The 20,827-nt window shown below is 46.3% G+C and overlaps 1 protein-coding gene across 11 annotated transcripts in view; it reads left to right on the top strand.

Moving 5' to 3' along the window:
- LOC119374441 (synaptosomal-associated protein 25) overlaps nt 1-20,827 on the top strand; it is a 302,757-nt gene that overhangs the window by 245,480 nt on the left and 36,450 nt on the right. For 6 of the 11 annotated variants that reach the window (XM_049420422.1, XM_049420424.1, XM_049420426.1 and 3 more), the window contains one exon: nt 19,243-19,281. The exons of the other annotated variants lie outside the window; for them this stretch is intronic. In XM_049420422.1, the coding sequence (XP_049276379.1) occupies nt 19,243-19,281 (39 nt within the window). The remainder of the gene's footprint in view (nt 1-19,242; nt 19,282-20,827) is intronic. 11 annotated transcript variants of the gene reach the window in all.

The raw sequence follows: 20,827 nt of genomic DNA, 5'->3' as shown, positions 1-20,827 counted from the left end.
CCTCGATTCTCCGAGGAATGACGAAATATGGCATAGTGGGAACTTCGCTACTGCAGAAAAATTGCGATGATTTATGACGTAGTGTGTACCTTGCATGTGTACTTGTATTAGTTGCCCCCAAGAGACTCTACAACGGGCTCTACAAAGCCCGCTCTTTCAGCTTTCGCTGTGTCTGTGCTGCGTGTTCCGCGCAGGCCTGGCGATCTTTTTACCAGAACAGCGGCCTCGCACATCAGAGAGTACACTCAATGACGTGCTGCTTCTGAGATCGTGCTCACTCCCTTCACACAAAGCATTGAGCCGACTAAAAAAATTCGTATTTGTTTTTTGAGAAAATAAATACAATGACTTTGAAATTAATACCGGTTTCTGCTAGTTGGTAGGCATTCGTGGTACAGTTACTTCCGCTCCTCTGAAGAACGTGTTTTACCCTTGTCCCACTTTCCTAAGAGGAGGGCAAGTAACTACATCACAAATACAATGTTTTTTTTTTTTATGATTACCTTAACTTCAAATTTTTGCATACAAAAAAAAATGAAACCGTTACGAACCGTTACAGAACGTTTGTTTTTTTGTTCCGGAACAGAAACTGAACGGAACTTTTTGCGGTGGAACGAAACTAAAACCGAAACGAAAGACATTGCGTTCCGACACCCTGATGTCTACACTCTTATCCGGGCCACGCTTAAAGAGCTAGATATAGTCAGGAAACTAGACCATTTTCGTCTAGTTTCCTGGCTTCATCCGGTGCCTTATTAATAGTACAGCGGCGTTCACAACAAGAAATAGTTGGGTGTTTATGACAACAAACACGCGAAACTGTAATTTCTTTAGCCTGATAAATCAGTGTCGGTTGTTTCAATAAACCTCAGAAAGAAACCATCTGTACTAGAATGTTGTTAGGGCGTTGTTAGCGGGGGTTATCCGTTTCGTTGTTTTTCTTTCTTTTCGGGTTTTCCTCTCGCAGCCCGTCGTGGTGCCTCACACAGTGGCCTAGGCAGAAAATTTTTTTCGGGGAGGGGGGGGCGGGGGAGGGGCATCTCTTTGATCCGACATTGGGTCTGGGCAGATAAGTGGGGTCAGGTGTCATTCTGTGCTCTCTATCCCATGTGGAAAAAAATTACGGGGGGGGGGGAGGGGGACACGGGCCCGGTGTGCCGCCCCCCCGTCCCGGCTACGCCACTGGCTTCACACGCTGGCTCGTGCCCCCTATTGCAAACCACGAAACTCGGGGCGTTTTTACGCTTCGCTCACCGAATTTCTCGCATATCCTCCGCAGCGTTGCACGCTATCTCCGAAAACTCTGTATAGTGCGCCTTTTCGGAACACAAACAGCCGTGGTAGCTAAGAGAATGCGGAATTGTCCCGCTAAGCACGGGGTGGCGGATTCGGTTCCCGGCCAAAGCAGTTGCATGCATTTTGAATGGGGACGAGATGCAAAAAAACAACCGCGTACCTGGCTATACGTTGAGGAATCCGAGCTCCATTTTCTTCACTTCTCACTCAAAGTGTGTGTGTCTAGATGATAATAATATCGGAGCTATCACTAAAATAGCGAGAAAGCGCATATTTGTTGCACATGAAACATTGATTTCCGGTTAATTAGGGGCAGGTGACCATGCTGGGATATACATGGCGATACCCTTGTATTGATTACAGATCCCGCTATTGTTTTCGTGTATTGTTCATGATTTATTGTTGCGGTGCCTGCTTAACTGCTGTGTTGTTTTTCTTTCAGTACCAGGTATGCTTCTTTTTATTTGTCGTGTTTTTGATACGTTTCTCATTTTGTGCAATCTGAGTTTTTTTTTGCACGAGTGCCTCATTTTTATGTATCTTGTTTCGAGTGCCACTGATTTATCTTTTCTTTTTCCTTTTGTTCTTTTCCCCACAACCACCCCCTTTCTCTTATTCTTCATGCCCCGATCTTTCTTTTCTCCTTACATACCTACGTCACTAATTTCCTCTTCACGCGATCCCTCTCTCTGCACTTACGCACATTTTCATTTGCCGCCACCTCCTGACGTTATTTTCCCGCTATTTTAAACCTTATCACATATCCTCCGCTCTTCATGTTAATTTGCTTCTTTCTTCGATTTCTTCAACGCTTTTCCGTTCGCATATTTGGACTTATTGTAGCCCCATCGATGCGTACGTTCAACATTTCATTCTTATTTTTAAACATCTCAACATCGACACCGATGTATAGCTCTTAATCATGCAGTCCGAGAACTTTCTAAAGAAGTAGGAACGTTCACTGCACTTCTTTTACCCTTTTTTTTTCTTTTCTGCTGGCGTTGATTTATCGTTGGTCCGGTTCAATTAGAGCGCCTGCCGCACTTCCTGACTTTCTCGGAAATACGGTGTAGCGACCACTCTGTACTTTCTTTCGCGCTTGTCGGGGCCATTATGTTGAAATGTATCCCTGGCATGTATGTCCAACTGCGTTGGTTGGCCGTCCGGGCCGCGATTCTGGCTTGCAAATTTTATGCGCAGTTAACGATCTCTCCGGTCGGATTAGTTCCGATCCCACCCGCCTGGGGGGCGCTGGTGGGGAGTTCTTTGTCCGGCAGATTAAGCGCCGCTTCGACGCGGATCTCTAGTCACTTTTCTGTCTTTTTTTTTACCGGTTTGGGATGACGAGAAAGCGAGTCGCTATGCTAATGAGAGGCAGAGCCTTTGTGGGTGCCTAAAAAACGACAAACAGCGCTTAATCGGAACGGCTCTCGGGTCAAGCTGATCCTCTCCGTTTCGTTTCGCCATTTTGTTGTCTGTTATTTAGTAGTGGGTCGAAATGGGTCCACTTGTTAGCGCTGTGATCTCCACGGTCTCGTGTTCTTGGGTGCTTTTTTATTGCGTAGTTGTTCATGGGAAACTCTATTCTGAAAGAGCCATTCAGCCTTTTAATCGGAGAGAAGTTCCTGAAAGAGAGAAAAGTTGTCGTCCACTATTGACTGTAGCATGGATGTACAAGTTTCAGAACTGCGAAGCTTCGTGCTGTAATTAGATGGAAAATTTTTTCTTTTCATTCCGCCTCTTTTAATTTGATTGAAGTGGACTTTTTTTTTTTAATTTCGCGTCACTTATATTTGTCCGACGGCTAAAGTTTTCTTCTTAAATTTCTCTCACAGTGATCGCGAAATTTAGTCTGGCAGTTTGTGTTTATTTGCTTTTTAAATTTTGGATGGGCCTAGAATAAACATTTCACGGAAGTATACGACACTGATGTTAAATTCTGAATTTATTTTCTATCTGAAACCGGTCCTTGACTGCGTGAGCTTGGGCCCAGTTGAAAAGTGGCTACATCTCATTCTAAGGAATCCGAATATTAGACAAGGCCGGGTTCGCTGACGGCATTTTAGCTTCTTTTCTTCGGGTTCGCCTCATATTTTTCTCACCTTGCATTTAAGAAGGGCTGCGTCGCGGCTCTCATTTCCTCAAAACTGAAGTGTTTCATACCGGGTTTCTGCTGCAATTTACCTAGGTCATTTCCTTCACGGAAATGACCTTACTGACGTCATTTCCGCCACGGAAAGGACGTCAGTGATAGAACATGCTCGGTTTCTGCGATCCGCACGGTATGTCTCTTAATCACTTCAGGTCCTCTAATTCACTTCGGTTTTCCACCTCATTTCCCGTTGTAGTCCAACTGTGGGATGTCTTCTAGACTAAGTTCGGTGAAAAAACAATGACCGACATTATGCACGCCGTACCTCGTTTCAGGAATTTGGCGTCCAGAAAGGCACGCCGCATCTTGCGTGTATGGGCGTTGTGCGAAAGACTGAGCTGCGAAGGAGTTTAGCTGTATGTAGATTAAAAAAAGAGGTGCGTTGTATTTGCTGCAACTTTCTACAATAGACGCTGTGCAAATTTATTCGCGTATATTTATTAACGTCAAACAAAACTGCAACTAGTTCCACGAAGACGCGTTTCTCTTCTGTGTTATCACCGATTATTGTGAAAGAGGTATGGACGAAGTGGAACATTCGCATTTATTACTTTTTTTTTTTCGTGCGTGTTTCGGGCTTCTATTAGGAGTCTTTTTTTTTTTGTTCTCTCCTCAACTGTCACGGTGTTATTACAGGACGTGGACTCGCTGTCACGCACTTTTCTTCACTTCGCGCCGGAATCCCGCAAAGGCCAGCGTTAAAGCTGCGGTATTCTATCATTTCTTTTAATGCTTGTACAATACTAAAAAAAAAATAAAAGCAGCAGCAACCAAACTCTGGTCGTTGTACGTTTTGAGATAGCGGAAGGAAATGTTGAAGCCACTGATCATTCGTCGTACTTTCGTAAGCGTTGTGCACATTTATTGTTCCTAGTTTGCTGTTCGCAACCAAAAGCTTTTGGTCTTACACGCCCCCAGGGTGTCATTTGAAGAACGGCTCGGCCACCGCTTTCTTTTCTGTTATATTTCTCTGGATCAATTTATACGATAGCATAGTTACTGGTTCAAGCGGGAAAAGTTACTAAGTTTTGTGTTGCCCCAGTCTCGTTACTGGTGTGATCGCAAGTTTTGCTTCGGGGACGCTTTCACCGTGAATGTTTTTTCTCCGTGCCCTTTATTTCTAAAGCTTCCCATCACAGCGTAGCTTCCCGGCACGCGGGTTTGTGGCATTCATTAGTTTCAGATGGCTTCTTCCACTTATGTATTTGTTGTTAATCATGTGGTTCTCCTAATTGCGCCGGCGTAATGGCGTTATTAACCTCGTGGCTAATCGCGTGCACTTACGTATCGTGTGTCACTCGCTTACTACCGTATTTGCTCGGTTATAAGCGCACCCGTTCCTTCGCGCCCTCGGGGACCAACGCAATGCTTCTTCTAGAAGTGAGGGTAATCAACTGGGCGTGTTGGTATTGCATGATTCGGAATATTAGGCGCGAAGTGGACACGGACGGATAAGGAGACACACACACAGGGCGCCACTGCCAACAATGTTTATTCCAAGAAAAAAACCAGGTGCTATTTATACAGGCAGTGTTGTCACGTTTCATTGCTCCGCAGTCACATTCAGATACCGCAACTCTTTCTGTGATAAAGATACGGAGGCCACACTCACGAAGCGAACACCGGCTTCAGTGATATGCTTAGCCTCAATTATCAACCTTTTCCACTTGTCTCGACTTTTGGCGCCCTGTGTGTGTGTCTCCCTATCCGTCCGTGTCCACTTCGCGCCTAATATTCCGAATCATTCTTCTAGAAGGCGCACTTCTGGAAGTAGAGGTTGCTTGTATTAGCCGCGAATAAGTTAAACACCGGCAAAGACGTTCTTTTTTTTTTTTAATCTGTATTCGTCCTGACAGCTGCCTGAACGCAGGCGGTGTTAGTGTTTTGGGAAGAAACGGTGTGTCTACCGCCACAGCTTGTGTTCCTCCTTTTGGACCCATCACGCCCTCGCCTCGGCTCTTGTTAAACTAGGGGTTTGTTATGAGCCTCACTTTTATTATTGAACTCTTGCTCGTATTTCCGTTACCTGTTTTGGGGCCGTTGTATGTTCGATATTGTGGGCGCTATATGGGAAATATCCCGCTATTTTCATCGACTGCACGGTCTCTTTTTTTATTTATTGCTGACATTTTTTACCTCATGGCGCCTTGAATTCCGATAATCTTTTCTGGTGGTATTCTTCACTCTGAGACAGTGTGCGCTCAGGGCATCGCAGAGCTGAGGTGTTGCACTGTTGTGTGAGAGGTCGCGGTTTTGGTGCGTAACTCCGGCGGCCGCGCTTGAAGCGGTCGCATTCAGGTGCACGTGGATATTTCCCCAAGTGGTCGAAATTAATCGGGAGTACCCTAGTGCGACGTACCCCATAATCACATACCTCGGTTTTGGCACTTCTAGCTTATAATTTCACGCTTTTCGTCATATATTGATTTTTTTAAGCGAATATATGGCTGGGTCCTGGCTGCATGATCGCGTCTGCGGACAAATCGGCGCGTAAAGCAACAATTTTAGGCGCCCATCACTGCCTCGCCACCCTCGATGCCTCTTTCACAAGTGTCGAGATACTCGGCGGCGGCACTTCTCACCAATCGTTGTTCTCATTTGTCTCGTGACGTAGCGATAGCGCTAGCGCTGTTACGAGCAGTTGCCCTTTGAACTCGCTATTGGGCGGACGTGTGTCGTTCGCTCGGAGGAAAAAAAAAGCGGGGATCGGAGGAGCGCCAACGCGCACTGAAGCGTGAACGGCCCCTAACACGACGCGAAGCCGCTGCCGCAGAACGTGCAGCCACAGCCTCTGCCTTAGCTGGCTTCCATCTTGACAGTAGTAGGAGGGCTCTGAATTTTCTTTGTTTTCCACCTCATGAAGCGCAGTTCGTTTTCCCCCCAAAATTGTTCCAACATCTTTTCGGCGCCTGCGATACTTCGCGAGGGGTGCCATTGTTTAGTGCCCTCCTCATTAGAAGCATCCTGTTTTTGAATGCGAATGCATTTATTTACCGAGTGTTCGCTTCATTGGCGCCCCTCCTTAGGGCTTTGTACGGCGTTGCCGCGTGTTGTCGCAGTCGTCTTGAGAGTGACCACTCCGCTCTCGTGCAACTCTCTCTCGAGAGAGAGAGTCTGAAGCTTTTGTTTGAAACTGGGCGTAAAAAAAAAAAATCTACGCGGATTAAATGCAGGAGAGAAATTCTTCCGTGTAGTTTTTTGCGCCAGTGCTTCGTTTCAAGCACGCGTTTCTAGCGCTAACAAACTCGCCCAACATCGCATTCTGCCGCAGCTCTGTGCCCGGACTTGAATCAGTTGTGGCTCCCCATTGTTTCTGCACGCGCACTCTAATGACTTTGCGGAATTTCCATTGCGGCACTTGTGTTTGCGCGCGCGCTACTTTGTCGATCGATAGCTGCAGCTTGATTAGAGGGCCCCTATGTGTATACTGTTCCGCTAAATTATTCCGATTGTATATAGAATTTGATTTCCGTTCCATGGTCGCTTCGATTTCTAAGGTGCATCCTTCTTTCATCGCTTCGCAAGTGGCAAGTGCGGGAGAACTGCTTTTGGGGTATGGATAAGTTTCGTATCCTGCGGCTTTTTAAACGTTGATTTTTTTTTGTCTGATATCGTTGTTCTGGGTTTTCTTTCGTCGCGCCTCTTACGTAGAACATTCTTCTCTAAATCCCGCACTGCGCGAACGGTTGGAAATTTCGGGACAAACTACAAGCCTCTCGAATATTTCGATTACTGGCGCTTTTTGTTGGACAAACGCTGCCCAGCCGTCGCTTTTATACCGGTCTGCCAGAGCGGAAGCGCCGTAAAAACTACCGCACGCTCGCTGAAGCAAGGTGGTTTTAGAATTAAAAAAAAAGTGTTGCTGGTGTGGAAATTACGCCCCATAAGTTAAGCCTTACATCCGCCATTTTACGAGGGGCACGATAAAATGTTAGCTTGCGCTGCAACAAAAAAAGACAAAGACAACATCGTTTGGCTCGCACGCCCTGCGAGCAAAGATGGCTCATTTTTTCCGGACAGATACTGATCGACGTGTCTCTTTTTGTTACTGGTTTCCTTGAGAAGCCTCATCGTCATCATGATGATCATCATCATTCTCAGCCTGTTTTTGTGCACTACAGAACGAACGTCTTTCCCCATAATCTCCAGTTTCTCCTTAATTTCGTCGCTTCATCGGGCTCTCTGCCTTCACTCTAACAAAAAAAGGAGTCCTTTGACTCCTTAATTAGAGTCATGACTTTGCCACGTATATGACTCTCTTTAAAGAGGCACGTCAACTCTCTTTGTAGATCAATATACTCTCTTCGGAGAGTCGTGTGACCCACAAGAGAGTCAACGTGCCTCTTTAAAGAGAGTCATATGAGTGGCAAGTTGGGACAGTCCGGAAGGAGTCACACATACTCTTTTTTTGTTTCTTAGTGCTCCTCCTCTGCATTTCCAATCCCTTGGTAACGACTCTGTTGCTTTCGCTGTCCACCGGTTGTTTGTTCTGCGCAAAGCCTTGCCAAGTTTATTTGGACATCAGATCGTCAATGCTCATCATGGTATACTACTTCCACCAGGAACCGCGATTTCTTATTTTACATAACTAAACTAGCATATAGATTAACAGAACAAGATCGTTAAGAGGGAGCTATATACGAGAATGCTGTGTTTCTGAGGTGAGTAGGGGCAAATGTGGGCTTCGCATTTTGCAGGCAAGGACTGGCGAGAACATCCACTCCAGAAATTCTTTCCTTTTAAGCTTCCTTGCTCTGGCCTGAAGATCGCACGTGTTATCCTCCCATTCGTTTTGGTCACAAATCGCGTTGCGCAATACTTCGTCCAACTTGTTTTTCTCTCCTTCTTCCATCGCTTGCGGGGCTCCTTCGCTCGAAGTCAGTGCTTAAGTATGTACAGACTGCTCCTCGACCTCGACACGGTTATCCTATTTCGTCTTCTGACCAGTAAACAGGGCGAATCCGGAACAAGTCGCTGGCAAAGCCACTTTGGGCGCAATTAGGATCTCGTGTCTGCGACGCGCTCAACTCCGCGACTGTCTCGGTGTGCATTAACCGCTACTGCTGCCTAGTTCCGTGCATTGACTAGGTTTGAGAGGCACGCGAATGAGATTTTGTCATGGCCATAGTATGTACAGTTAAAACAACGTAGAGAGGAACGTTCAACTAGCTTAAACTCCTCAAATAGATTTTCGTAACTGTTTTTTTTTTATACACGGCAACACTTTGGACACTAGCGCGGAAAACTGATGGCAATTTTCTTTTTCTTTATTCCTTTCCTCGAAGGAGCACCAATGTGAGAGTACGTCATTCTGACGCCATTGTTACCGAAGTATTCCCACGTGTTCGTGTCGTTTGTGCTCAGTATAAAACAATTTAAAACTTGCCACGTGCAGAATTTCAATCGTTTAAAATATAAGTTACGGCTTATCTTTGCCGATCATAAAGTAAGAGATAAGCTCGAGTACACGCCTTCAAAATCTATGCGACACGCCGTCATCCTTATATTTGCCTGTTGCATTTTTTTTCTGGCTTACCAAACGTCACTGCAGTGACAGCTTTTTTTTTTTTTTTTTCACCGACGATCTGATGGCTGAACTTGAGTTTCCCTGCAAATAGATGCGAAAACAAAACACTAAATGAAAGTGTAAATGGAAGTATTCTGCAACGTTTCAATTGAAAGTAAATATAAAGTTCTATCAGAACTAAGAAAACAAGCCAAGTATCCTTTTAAAAGATACTGCGACCCAACCGCCGCACACGTCAAAGTGTGTTGTGTAGCATTTTAGCAGTTTAACCTCCGTAAAACTTTCAAACTGCTGAGCTCTGCTCGTCGGTACGCCCGCAACATATCATGTGTAGTAATTCGCTTTTCTTGGGCACCTAATTAAGCCGACGTCGTCGCTGTCGAAATATTCGACGTCACGTGAAGCTCTCATGGGAATTATAGAGGGCATTTTTATCTTCCGTCTTGTTTCTTTTTCTTTTGTAAATTTTCTGGCTCGTCGTGTAGCCCTCCAACCACGACGCCGAAGTGCGAGCTTTCCGGTTTGCCTGAAGCTTAACTTACTTGTGCATTTTTTAAAAACTCGGTATTGCTGCTCACTGTGTTTATATAATTTTCGGGGACGATATCCTTTCGGTTATATTTAGCGGTTACATTTATTACTAAGCCAAAATCGATAGTACCTGTTCAGAGAACGGCTTCGAGGGACTCGGGTGATTTACATATCCCCTTGGGCACCCGCCTATGAGAGAACGAAAAGCCAGGCATCGAAATAGAAGCGCTGCCAGATTTATTAGCAGTCATAAATATGCGCATGAGAAGGGAAGACGTCCGTAGACTTAGCAGCACGTGTAGTGGGAGTAGTGTCTTTAGACAGTTATAGGTTAGCGTTAGCGTGATAGCGGGGGTTAAGGGAATAGCGTTACCGTGCCGCAAACGTTGGTTGCGGAAAGTGTGTTTTAGTTTAACGGGATAGCGTTTACGTGCCCAAGCCCTTCGCTAGGTGGCGCCACCACCTAGCGAAGGGTGAATGCGTTAACAAAAATTGAAAAGTACAAAACCGAGAATGCTTGCCTGTATCCCCGCACGCAGCAATATTACTCATTTTTTTAGTGAAAACAAGAGTAAATAAATATGAACTAAGCACCAAAAGCGAATATTTTCATGTTGCAGACTTGTTTGCACCGATATTCTAGATAGGCCTAGGGACTTTCGAAATGGGAAGCGATCTCAATAACTACGCTAAGTTATTCGTAATACTCTGTCGTCGAAGCTACCTGAAGGCAAGCGAAGCCTTTTCGCACAGTCGTTTGCTACTAAAGTGGATCCGTCCACATCAACGCTAAATTCAGTTCGAAGCGGGCGTCCAGAACTGCCGCCATGTTTTAGGTACACTACGTTAACCACGCAAACACGCTAACGCTAAATCTGAAAAATAGCGTACGTACGGTAAACGCTACGGGTCACGTGCGGTACTGCGCATGCGCATTTCGGTCCCGCTATTCCGGTAAGCCTGCTATTCCATTAAAGGAGTACTGACACGATTTTGAAGTGCAGCAAAACGGACGTTTTTGGTTTCCTTGGCATGTAGTGTTAACGCTCTCCCCACACCGCATCCGGGAAACACGTATAAATATTTAAGTTTGATTTTAAAGTTTTCGTCTCCCAGCATCTGCAAGGCAGCTTCACCGCATGGAGAGCCCTATGACGTTTCAAGTCAGCTCACTTGGTTTGCGAAGTCTGTGTTCTGCATGCAGCCTAAATCACAGAAATCGCTGTCGGAGGCACTGGACGACAGTTCACTCATCATGAAACACGTTCGACTGACAGCAAAGGACAGCAGGTGCATATTTCGTGGGTTGCAGTCCGCCCGTGACGTCACGGGCAGACTTGACACGTCACTATGAAGGCGCCCTCTCGAAACCGAAACTGCTGGTTGAAAGAAGCGGTATTAAATATATATGCAATGCATCCCCAGGCACCACGACACTCTTTTTAGGGTTCTCGACGCCCGTGCTTTCATTTAGAGCAACAACCCGAAAAATTTTAAAATTCATGTCAGTACTCCTTTAAGCCCGCTAATCTATAACTGTCTTTTATTTCCGTACGGTGTAGCGTTCGTTCTTTCTCTGCTTTTCGTTATTAATTTTGATGCAAGATTCGTGTGCAATCAATGCGGCCGGACTCAGTTTGAATTTGGTATCCTTTCCATGATGAATTATAGGCAAGGTGCCTGAATTATGAGCCAGCGTGACTATGTGTTGGGTATATAGAGTTGGTTGACCAAACTTGAAATGACGCAGTTTGAGACACGCATTGACTTACCTTGAAGTCCTCTGTCGATTGCATTGCTCACCCCCTCACGTGGTCTTGAACTGCCTCCAGGATTGGCCCACCGGTCGACTTTGACCGATCGACAAGGTCAGTTGATGACGTCATCATGTGACGTTGCGATGAAGACGTCATCGACATCGCAAATTTTGGCAAAATTTTCACGAAGTTTGGCGATCTGTTTGGCGCTCATCATGTCACCCGACGTCACGATCGACGTGATCGCTCGCTCGAAAAAGGTCAGGTGGGTTTTTAGGCGGGGCTCGCGACAGTCCCGCGAAGTCTCGCGCAAGTCTCGCGTAGGCGATCGCCAGCATAGCCACTTGGGGATTTTGCCTTAATAGTTCAACATGGCGGTAACGCGGTTATAAGCGGACAGATAAAAAAGGCAGAAAACAAAAACACTCAACTCATTATTTCGACAAGGGTGGATGAAGAGAATGTTATGACAGCGGATAACTTACGTTATCCAACGTTAGGCAGTTCCAGACAACATTTCTGAGTGCTTTTAGCGTACGAGCAAGCACGGTAGTTGAATTCGGATATAAAAAATATCATTATCAGAATCGTGATACACCGTTGCTTCGAGTTGGTGGCAAATGTCTAGAAAGAAAACTTCAAACATTAAAATAAATGTGTGCAGCTTTGCCCAGTTTTAGGCCCCGCCACGGTGGTCTAGTGGTTATGGCGCTCGACTGCTGACCCGAAGGTCGCGGGATCGAATCCCGGCCGCGGCGGCTGCATTTTCGATGGAGGCGAAAATGTTTGAGGCCCGTGTACTTAGATTTAGGTGCACGTTAAAGAACCCCAGGTGGTCGAAATTTCCGGAGCCCTCCACTACGGCGTCTCTCATAATCAAAATCGTGGTTTTGGGACGTTAAACCCCAGATATTATTATTGCCCAGTTTTAGCGCTGTTTTTTTGCAAGCGGTATTGTTTTCGGTGACGACGACGAACTGCCGCAAGCGAACGCCTGGATCAACGCGAGCGTAACCATTTCAGAGTACTACCACCCAACTAAGTCGGTCAACTGTACACGGATCTATCACACTCGCAGGTTCGTTGCACGTTGCACGCAATTACTGTACGCCGCCTACAGAGAGAGATACCGGTACAGGATGCGTGAAAGGCAAAAGGTGCGTGGCTTGGCGCGCTTCCTGTTTGAGCCTATAGCTCCTTCCGTCTGGCTTCGTTATGTGACCGGTGATTATCCCGCGCTGCGTAGGTGTATAGAGGAGAAGCTGCGCTGTTGGTGCCCGCGTCACGGCTGGCGGCCTAATGTGGTCCCATTACTCTTCTTCGATGCGTTGCTTTCTTTCTCTCTTTCTCGCTTTACGTTTATTTTCCTCGTGTTGGCATATATACGCGCGCGACCATCTGGTACTTTCCAAGCGCGCACAGGACATTACTGTCCCTCTACCGGCTTGTAGCCGCGCTATATACCGCATTTTCTCTCATATAACACGCGTGAAAAAGCGGAAAAATGTGCTTAAAAAGTGGGACCGTGGGTTATACGCGTATTCAGGGGTTATATGCATAGTCTTTTTCCTTTTGTAGAGTTAAACTTGCGGGCGCGGGTTATTGCAGGGGTTGGTTATATGCGAGAAAATACGGTACTTAGCCGTGTTTTGCCCTCGCGTTTGCATCGGGTTCCCGTTTGCGGTATCGCGTTGCCGCGTGGTTTCGGAGCTCGCGAGCAAACCTCTCCTATGTGCCGCATGTATACGTGCACACCGGTGTGTGAGAGGAACCGTTGTTTCTCGACGCGTGCGGCCGCCAGACGGCGCCACGTGCTTCATTGGTGTCATGGCCGCGAATGACGCTTAATTTGGCGAGAGCGCGCATAGCGGGAGCTAATGGCTCTCGGTAGCGGCTAGAGGAGGATGAGTCAAAGGGCAGAGGAGGGAGAGCTGGCTAGCACCGATTCGTAGATCGCATTTCTTCTCTGTGACCTGGCCATCGGTGATTAGGAAGGCTCGCTGCGATGGCACCGGAAATGGACGTAAGAAATGAACCGGAAGAGAGGATATGGACGCGTGTGGTTTACGGGGAGCACTTCTTTCTTTTTTTCTTTGGGCTAGAGGGTGCAGCGAGTTATGGTAATGCGTCTTAAGATCCTAAGCCATCGATAGGCCAATGCAGTGGGGTTATGAGCTCGTCCGGCGATAATCGCTTTGACAGTCGCTGCGATGGCATTGTTAATGGCAAAGTGGGATGACCTAGTGACCTGAGGCTGCGCTGTCGAACCGTCGAAGAAGGTTTAGTGAAGTCGAGGGTGTGTTCGTTAGAGACCTAATTTTGAGCGCATATAAAAAAAAAATATGAAGGGTTATCGATGAGTCCCAAAGTGTGAGTTTGTTTTCCTAAGCGTGCATGTTTGTGGGAAAGTTCCAGCTATATGCTCTTTTTTGTATGGGCAGCAGTAAAATTTTATTCGGGTTAACCCTTAGTTAGCATAAAAAACACAGTTAGTCTGCTAAAGTGCCCGCAGCTCAAAACTCCGCTCTGCCGCGCTTTTCAAAAGCACCACAGGTGGTCGCGCATTTAGATTTCTGCGCTTTTATCAAAATTTGGTTGTGTCAAGTTCAGCCTACCAAAAAAAATAATAATAATGCGTTCGTATTCACTAGGCTTCAAGCTTGCGGTGTAAAGTATACAAGTAAGGGTTATTGCTACCACGTGAACATTATCGCCATGGTGGTAAGTTCACTGTATACTTACTGAATATCATTTAACAGCTTTACCGGCTGCCGCCCTTCATTTCACATTGATTGCGACATGGTTTAGAATGTTCCTTAGCCGTTCCGCTCTTGCAGAGTGTCGGGTTACTTTTGACGCGCACTTGATTAAGGAGTCTCGAGCGACTTGCCGAGTCTCCAGTTCCTATCGACTTTCTTTGAGACATTCACACTGCCGCTGCGCCCCACATCGCGTGTGGCTGCTTAACTTGAGGTTGTGTATTCGACCCCGGCCGCGACGGCTACGGTTTTATGAATTCGAAATCCGAAAACTCCAGTGGACTTGGTTGAGGTGCACGGGCATTTCTTTCGGTGCATGGATGCTGAACCTAACATGTTTGTGCTCGAGCCAGAATTACCTAAGTATGACAAGAACTGTATACGCTTAGACGAAAAACTCCAGACGGTAATAAGATTAAATATGGAGTCGCCCGCTGCGGCCTTCTTAATAATCGCAACGTTTTTATACTCATTCTTGATTTGAACACGTTTTCGCCGTTTTTGTTTCATTTACGACGAACTGGCTAACTGTGACGACCGATCACTATGGCTCGAAAAATTTTGTTTAGTAAGCTTTCCGGGTTTAGGGCATCTCGTTCGTGCTCACTGCTTCGTTTGAGAGCTCTGCGAATGCTTTACACGTAAATATTTTTCCTGCAGCCATTACTCGCAACCGCGTATCTATTCCTCTCTCTCTGCGCTTTTCCCGTCGTCAGCAACACGGAATGGCACTACATCTCGCGAAGGGTGACTCAGGCCACAACTTCCGTGTTTCGCGCGTAACTTCGAGAACTTTCTGGACACAAAAGAAATAGGCCATATGGGTACGCCGATGCTTATAGTCTATAGACCACAGCATTAACTCGGGTCAGTGACAGGGAAACGGATAGATGGCGGGTCGTTCTACCGTCCTCTCAACCACGACACTGTCACTCCTAGGTTGGGGGTATTGTTAGTGTGACATTTTCTCTCTCTCTTCTCTCTCTCTCGTTGTGGCTGTTGTCGTTCCAAAGGATAGTTTTATAACTGCATCTCGGCGGAGTGGCCGATCCATCTCGGCCTCAGACGTGATTGAATTGTGAGACCCGGAACACGCGGCTCGGGCCTGTCAGTTCCGTCTCGCTAGTCATTCGTCTCGCCATGGACACGCGAATGACGCAGCACTTTCGGGGCGGAGCAAGAGGTCCCAGTTATGTTCAACTAAGGAAGTGTTCCTTTACCGTCGTTGTTCTTGTTGTCGTTCGTTTTAAGGCGTGACATTTTTTTTTTTCGCTAGTATCCCAAGGGACCCACCGTGGTGGCTTAGAAGACATGGTGTTTCGCTCTTATGCACGAGGACGATGGCTCGATTCCCAATCACGAAGGCCTCATTTCGATCCGGGCGAAATTGAACAAGCGTTCGTTTACATAGGATTAGGCTAACGTGAGGGAAAACTCTATTGGTTAAAATTAATTCGAGTTTCCCCACTACTTGGTGTGGCTCATAATATAATCGTAGTTTCGGCTCGTAAAATAATCGTCTCCCGGATTCGGTGAGCTTCATTTAACCCAAATTTTATAGTTTTGTTTAATTCGAAACCGTTCGTGAAATCTATACCACACCATTTCAATAGGCATGCTTGTAGCCCCCCATCTGAACTGGTCAACGAATGTATTATCTATGAAATTACGCAGTAAAAGCTACAAATTGTACTGTAATAGTCTTTCTTCAACAAGTATACGCCATCAAGAGCACAATTCGTTTTATAAACCAAAAGCTCGATCTCTATGCTTACTCTTACGAGTTTGTGGTTTGGTGCGCCTTCTTATTCAATCTCTGACGAGTACACTTCCGTGTCGCACCGTGTCCAGAATCGGTCCACTGCGTTCAGGGCGCCCACGGTATGTGTCGCAGGTGGGCCCATACCAGAGTTTATACGAAGCGTATTGCGTCGGTCCAGTGCTGGTAGTCCCGATGACGAGTTCACCGTAAGGCACGTCCTTAATTGCGATGGTTGAAAACAACACGTGGAAGAGTACCTTACTTTTTTTTTCAGGAGAGATAAGTAGAAAGGATGAGATGGTTAACCACCACATGAGAGGCTGTCACGGAGTCTCAGAGGACGGTGCGTCCACTCCGTGATCCGCCGCCTAAACTCGATTTTTAACGATTTTTTCCGAGTAATTTTGGAGCCCTCGGTCCGCGCGCGAGTCGTGTCTCGGTATCGTTTCTGCCGTCTTGCGTTCCTTGCCTCCCGCGGAGAGCCTGGCCGTCGTAGAAAGCGAGCGGTACCTTTTTTTTTTTTTTTGTGCCCCTCCTTCGCTGCTCGGAGTAATTCGCTTTCTATTTTTTCTGAACCCGTCCTTAACCCGGCAAGTGTCCCGCGCTAATGGGCATTGCCCTCTTCCTAATGACTGTGAGGGAGAAACACTGCGCACCATTGGCGTCTTGAGAAAATGAACGCTCTCTCACTCTCTCTCTCTATCATCTCGCCGACCTCTCAGTGCGCTCTGGCTGCATTGTTTGTTTACCGTGGCTTTCGATGCGACGGCTCCATTCACTGTGCGGTGCTTGTGGTGCTCGTCAGCTGGGGAGAGAACGCAAATGGTTTCCGGCTCTAGCTTCCTAGGATTTCATGGCCTGCGCATTTCGTCGGCGTCTCGTGAAACGGTTGCCCGCTGGCTTGTTCCGCCCATTGTTACTTAGCGTGGCAGATTCAGTGCTCGTCGGCGTTTCTTTCTCTGTTGGTCTGACGATGACTGCGCGCAGATTGAAAAAAAAAATAAAAAAACCTTGCTCGGCTTGTGAAACTCCTGGAGTTTTGTATCAGGATTGTTAGATGGGCTAGTTGGTACTGCACAGTGGAATAAAACTTGCAGCGCAAAAATAAAAACGCAGGACAAGGAAAGGTATGTGGTGTGTGTATAATTTTTCCGTGTCCTGCACCTTTCTTTTCGCGCTCTAAGTTTTATTCCCAGAGTTTTCTCCCGAAGTCACTATATAATACTGTGGCGCTGCAGTCATTCCACTAGGGTGGCGATGATGGCTAATACGCGAATTTGTCCAATCATCGTGCTTGCTACTGCAAAACGTTCTTGTAACGCTATCTAGTACGCCTCGCGGTTTCAGATTTCTAAGTACACGGTAGTTTTGTGAGCGCAGCAAGGGAAATAGGTCTCTGCTCATGCGGGTAATCGTTATCTGTTGCGTTTATAAGCAATACTGCTGTTAGAGATGGTGATTTCGAGAAGGCGCAAGGCCGTTTGACGCCAGAAAGACAGACAGCTTAGACAAATACACGTACGGTTGGTTCACTCAACTTTCATATGCTGGCTTGAGCCGATGTAGCTGTCAAGCCTCCGCAGACACTAGCGCCAGAGCTTTCTGTAGTGATTTTTATCGGAAGCTTTATGGCTCAGCTCGTAAACATGCTCGTATGTGCAGTTAGCCTCGACAGATTTTGTACTATTGTTGGCATGTTGGCAGCGGAGTCGCGAGAGAAATATGTAGTTGTTGCTCTGACTGTATTGGATATTTCATTAGGGGTTACCCAGCCGCTAGACAAATGGATGATGGTAAATGCCCCATAGTTTCGTCTCTTCTTTTTTTTTTCATTTGTACGCCGTTAGACAGGGACCGAGTTTATTACTGTCATCATCATAGCTATTATGGTCAGTGAATGACGAAGGCTTCTGCCGAAGATCTCCAAAATACCACTTGCGCAAGCTGATTCTATTTTCGGCTTGCAGATTTTCTCATTTCTTCACCCCAGCTAACAGCTCTGACGTCTATGCCTGTGTTCCCGATCCATTGGTATTCATGCCGTTGCCCTAACTGACCACCGGTTTGTCTATCATAAGCTGGTTGATTCTCTCTATTTATTGAAAGAAATCAACTGTGCTGCACTTGCAGTACACCTACTAGGTGTTTCCTTCAAGCGTTTCGACTACAGCTTGATGTTGGCACGCAGTAAGCCGAAAAGCTGAAAGATCTGAACCTAACGGAAAAGAAACCGGTAGTTCCAGAAATCGTGTTAGTTCACGTTTCCCCGGAGTTAGTGAAGTGTGTGGAAGTAGGCACACTGACGCTTGCATGTGTAAATAAATCACTAGGAATTCTCGGCTCATCCGCGCTATTTTTTTTTTCCATTACTCTCTATCCAAACCACGTTAAGCCTTGCCCTGCATACGTGACGCTCGTACTAACGACGTACCAACGTATAAAAGCTAATCTTTTTTCCTGGTGTCCCCAGGGCTTCCGCTCTTCTTCGGTCCTTCTTCTGACTAACACCTCTCGGAATTTCAGACTACTAACGCGTGGTAGTTGAAAGTTTAAGCGCAGCAGCTTCTCTTCTTTTTGGGCGGGGCCAAACTATCTTTCTAGACAGCCCCTCCTTTCAATACAGTGACACCAAGGGCTTTGAGAGACTTCAAAAGATCCGGTTCCTGAGGCGAAAGCTTTTTTGTCTCTTTTTAACGAGACAGGTAACGTGCATTGGTACGGTAAGTACGTCCGCGTGATGCTTCAAGTCACGAAATGTTCTTACGAGGTTTTCGCGCGTACGAGACTCCGTGCATCGTTTTTTATTTCTTACGTTTTGTCGAGATAAGTGTGTTTGCTGTTTGTAACTTCTGTAACTTTGCTGCTTCTATCAGCGAGTCTGCCGTAAACATTTCAGATGGAGGTTTTCCCCATCTTTGCTGTGGTCGTTATGTGGACGTCATTGTAATGCTTGCCTCGTGGTATCTTGCGTTTGGTTTCTAACACTGGTGATAGTTTCTGGCCTGTTCTGCCTGCGGTGTTTTGTGATTCGCAGTGCAACCTTAAGAATCTCTATGTTCGTTTTTCTGTGTGTATGTGTTTGTGATGCCTGCTGGGGCTGGAAATTTCCTTCGACCAACTCCTCGCTGCCTTGACAATCATCCAGGAAGTAAAAAGCGAACGTTCGTGTATTTGTATACGAATATTTTTGTTTGGGCACTGTGCAGCCCAACATTACTAGTTGGCAATCGACGCTTCATAACGTGCACGATTTCTTTCAACTCCCAACCTTATCTTGTACCTAAGCTTATCTTCGCATTCACTTGTCCTTCTTTATCTCCTAATCTCGCCTTATCTACGTTCCTTTATATCTTACCACGTATGATGTGGCTTTAGATTATCTATGATCTTTCTCTCCTGTGATGGCACGTTGCCTTATTTTCTAATTGTCTTCCTCGCGTCGTCTTTTGTCCTTTCAGGGTGTTGGTTAGGGCTGAGGAAGTGGCCATGACACTCACGTAAACGTCTTGCGAAGTGTTTGGGGGTTGCGTGTGGAATGCACTCTGGTGTAGGCTTTTCTTGTCGGGCTGCATCTAAAGAACCTTACACGCACTGCTTACTCGAATGTGAAATGTCGGTGAAGGAGGGGCGTGTGGGGTTGAATACTGTAGAATGTTGTGGGTGATGGGCTCGCAACTCACCTTGCTTGCTGCGTTTTGCTTTTAATGTGCATAGGAGGCTTTATCGCTTTGAGTGGTGTGGGTCGTCGCCTTGGTGATTGTGCTCGTGAGAATGTTTGGGTATGAATATTTTAATTGTACGTTTGCGTCTTGTTCATCTTGGGTACCTCGCTGTTTTTTTTCTTTGTGCTAATAATACTTGTACTAATGTATTAGTTTCGTTCGTATGTTTCCACAGTTGTCACATTAGATAACGCGAAACTACTTACCCGCGTATGTTTAGTTTTAGTTATGAGGCTAACTAGAGAGAACTCATTAATGTAATATATATATATAGACTGAGAATTTTTCAGTGCCTTTACTACGCTTGCATCTGTTCATTTATAACACACATCGGCGTGATCTCTCAATAACTTGTTCTTTCATCTAACTTTTATTTTTACGATGAAAAACTGAGAGCAGGGTATAAATGAGGCACTTCAAAGGTGTGCTATGTGCGTTAACAGCTTGTATCACTTAGTGTAAGTCAGACGTTCTCTCTGTCGCCCGAACTAATATATAATTTGCCGCCGTATGGGTCACATGCGTCTTCTCTGCATAAATATCCAGTGTGCAGGAAAGTAAGCTTGCGGTGATTCACGGTGCTTTTTCTGGATGAGGTCGATTATAGGCTCTTTATGAAGTGTAGTACACCTAATCTCATTCACATTTGTTGGAATATTTTCTATCCTTCGCACAGGCAATGTAGCGAAATTTCGACGCCTAATCATAAATTTCGAAGTGTATCCCGAATAACGAACTGAACGGAAGTTGCTTGTAAAGCTGGCTTCGTTGCATTGTTACCCTCACTGCGGTGAAGCTGTTTTGAGTGCGCGCACGCGCATGCTTGGAAGCACTTCGGGGCAGCTATCCGATGCACGTCTTAGGGTCAATACAAGGGCTGCTTAAAGTCCCTAGATTTTTCCCTGTTCTTTCTTAAGTACCGACAACCATTGAAGCGCCGGCGACGAATCTCATTGGCTAACGCTCGTTTTCGGCAGCCATGTTCTTCCTAACTCTTTTCCAGCACCTGGTGAAACGCGTCCCCCATTCACTAATGACAGGGGGTTGACGGGAGGAGAAAGGCGCGTCGCGGTAGCATATTGTCCGCTGAAAGGTGCGTGGCTAATGTACTTAGACGCGCATGGCTTTGTAAATCTTCCAAGTTAGGAAGAAAATGGCGTCGGACGCCAGCTGCGCGTGAGAGAGGGCCGTGAAAGGAGGCAGTTGTCGGTACTTAAGTAAAAGCGAAAAATCTAGGGACTTTAGGGCTGCTGTTTCGTGAAAATGAAGTCGTGAAATAGATGCGAAGTGTTAAGCAAAACGAAGCGCTCTTGCAGATAAG

Source organism: Rhipicephalus sanguineus, chromosome 11 (assembly GCF_013339695.2).
Source record: "Rhipicephalus sanguineus isolate Rsan-2018 chromosome 11, BIME_Rsan_1.4, whole genome shotgun sequence".
Taxonomy (NCBI): domain Eukaryota; kingdom Metazoa; phylum Arthropoda; class Arachnida; order Ixodida; family Ixodidae; genus Rhipicephalus; species Rhipicephalus sanguineus.
Note: the sequence above shows the minus strand (reverse complement) of the source record. Positions and strands in the feature narration are given on the sequence as shown.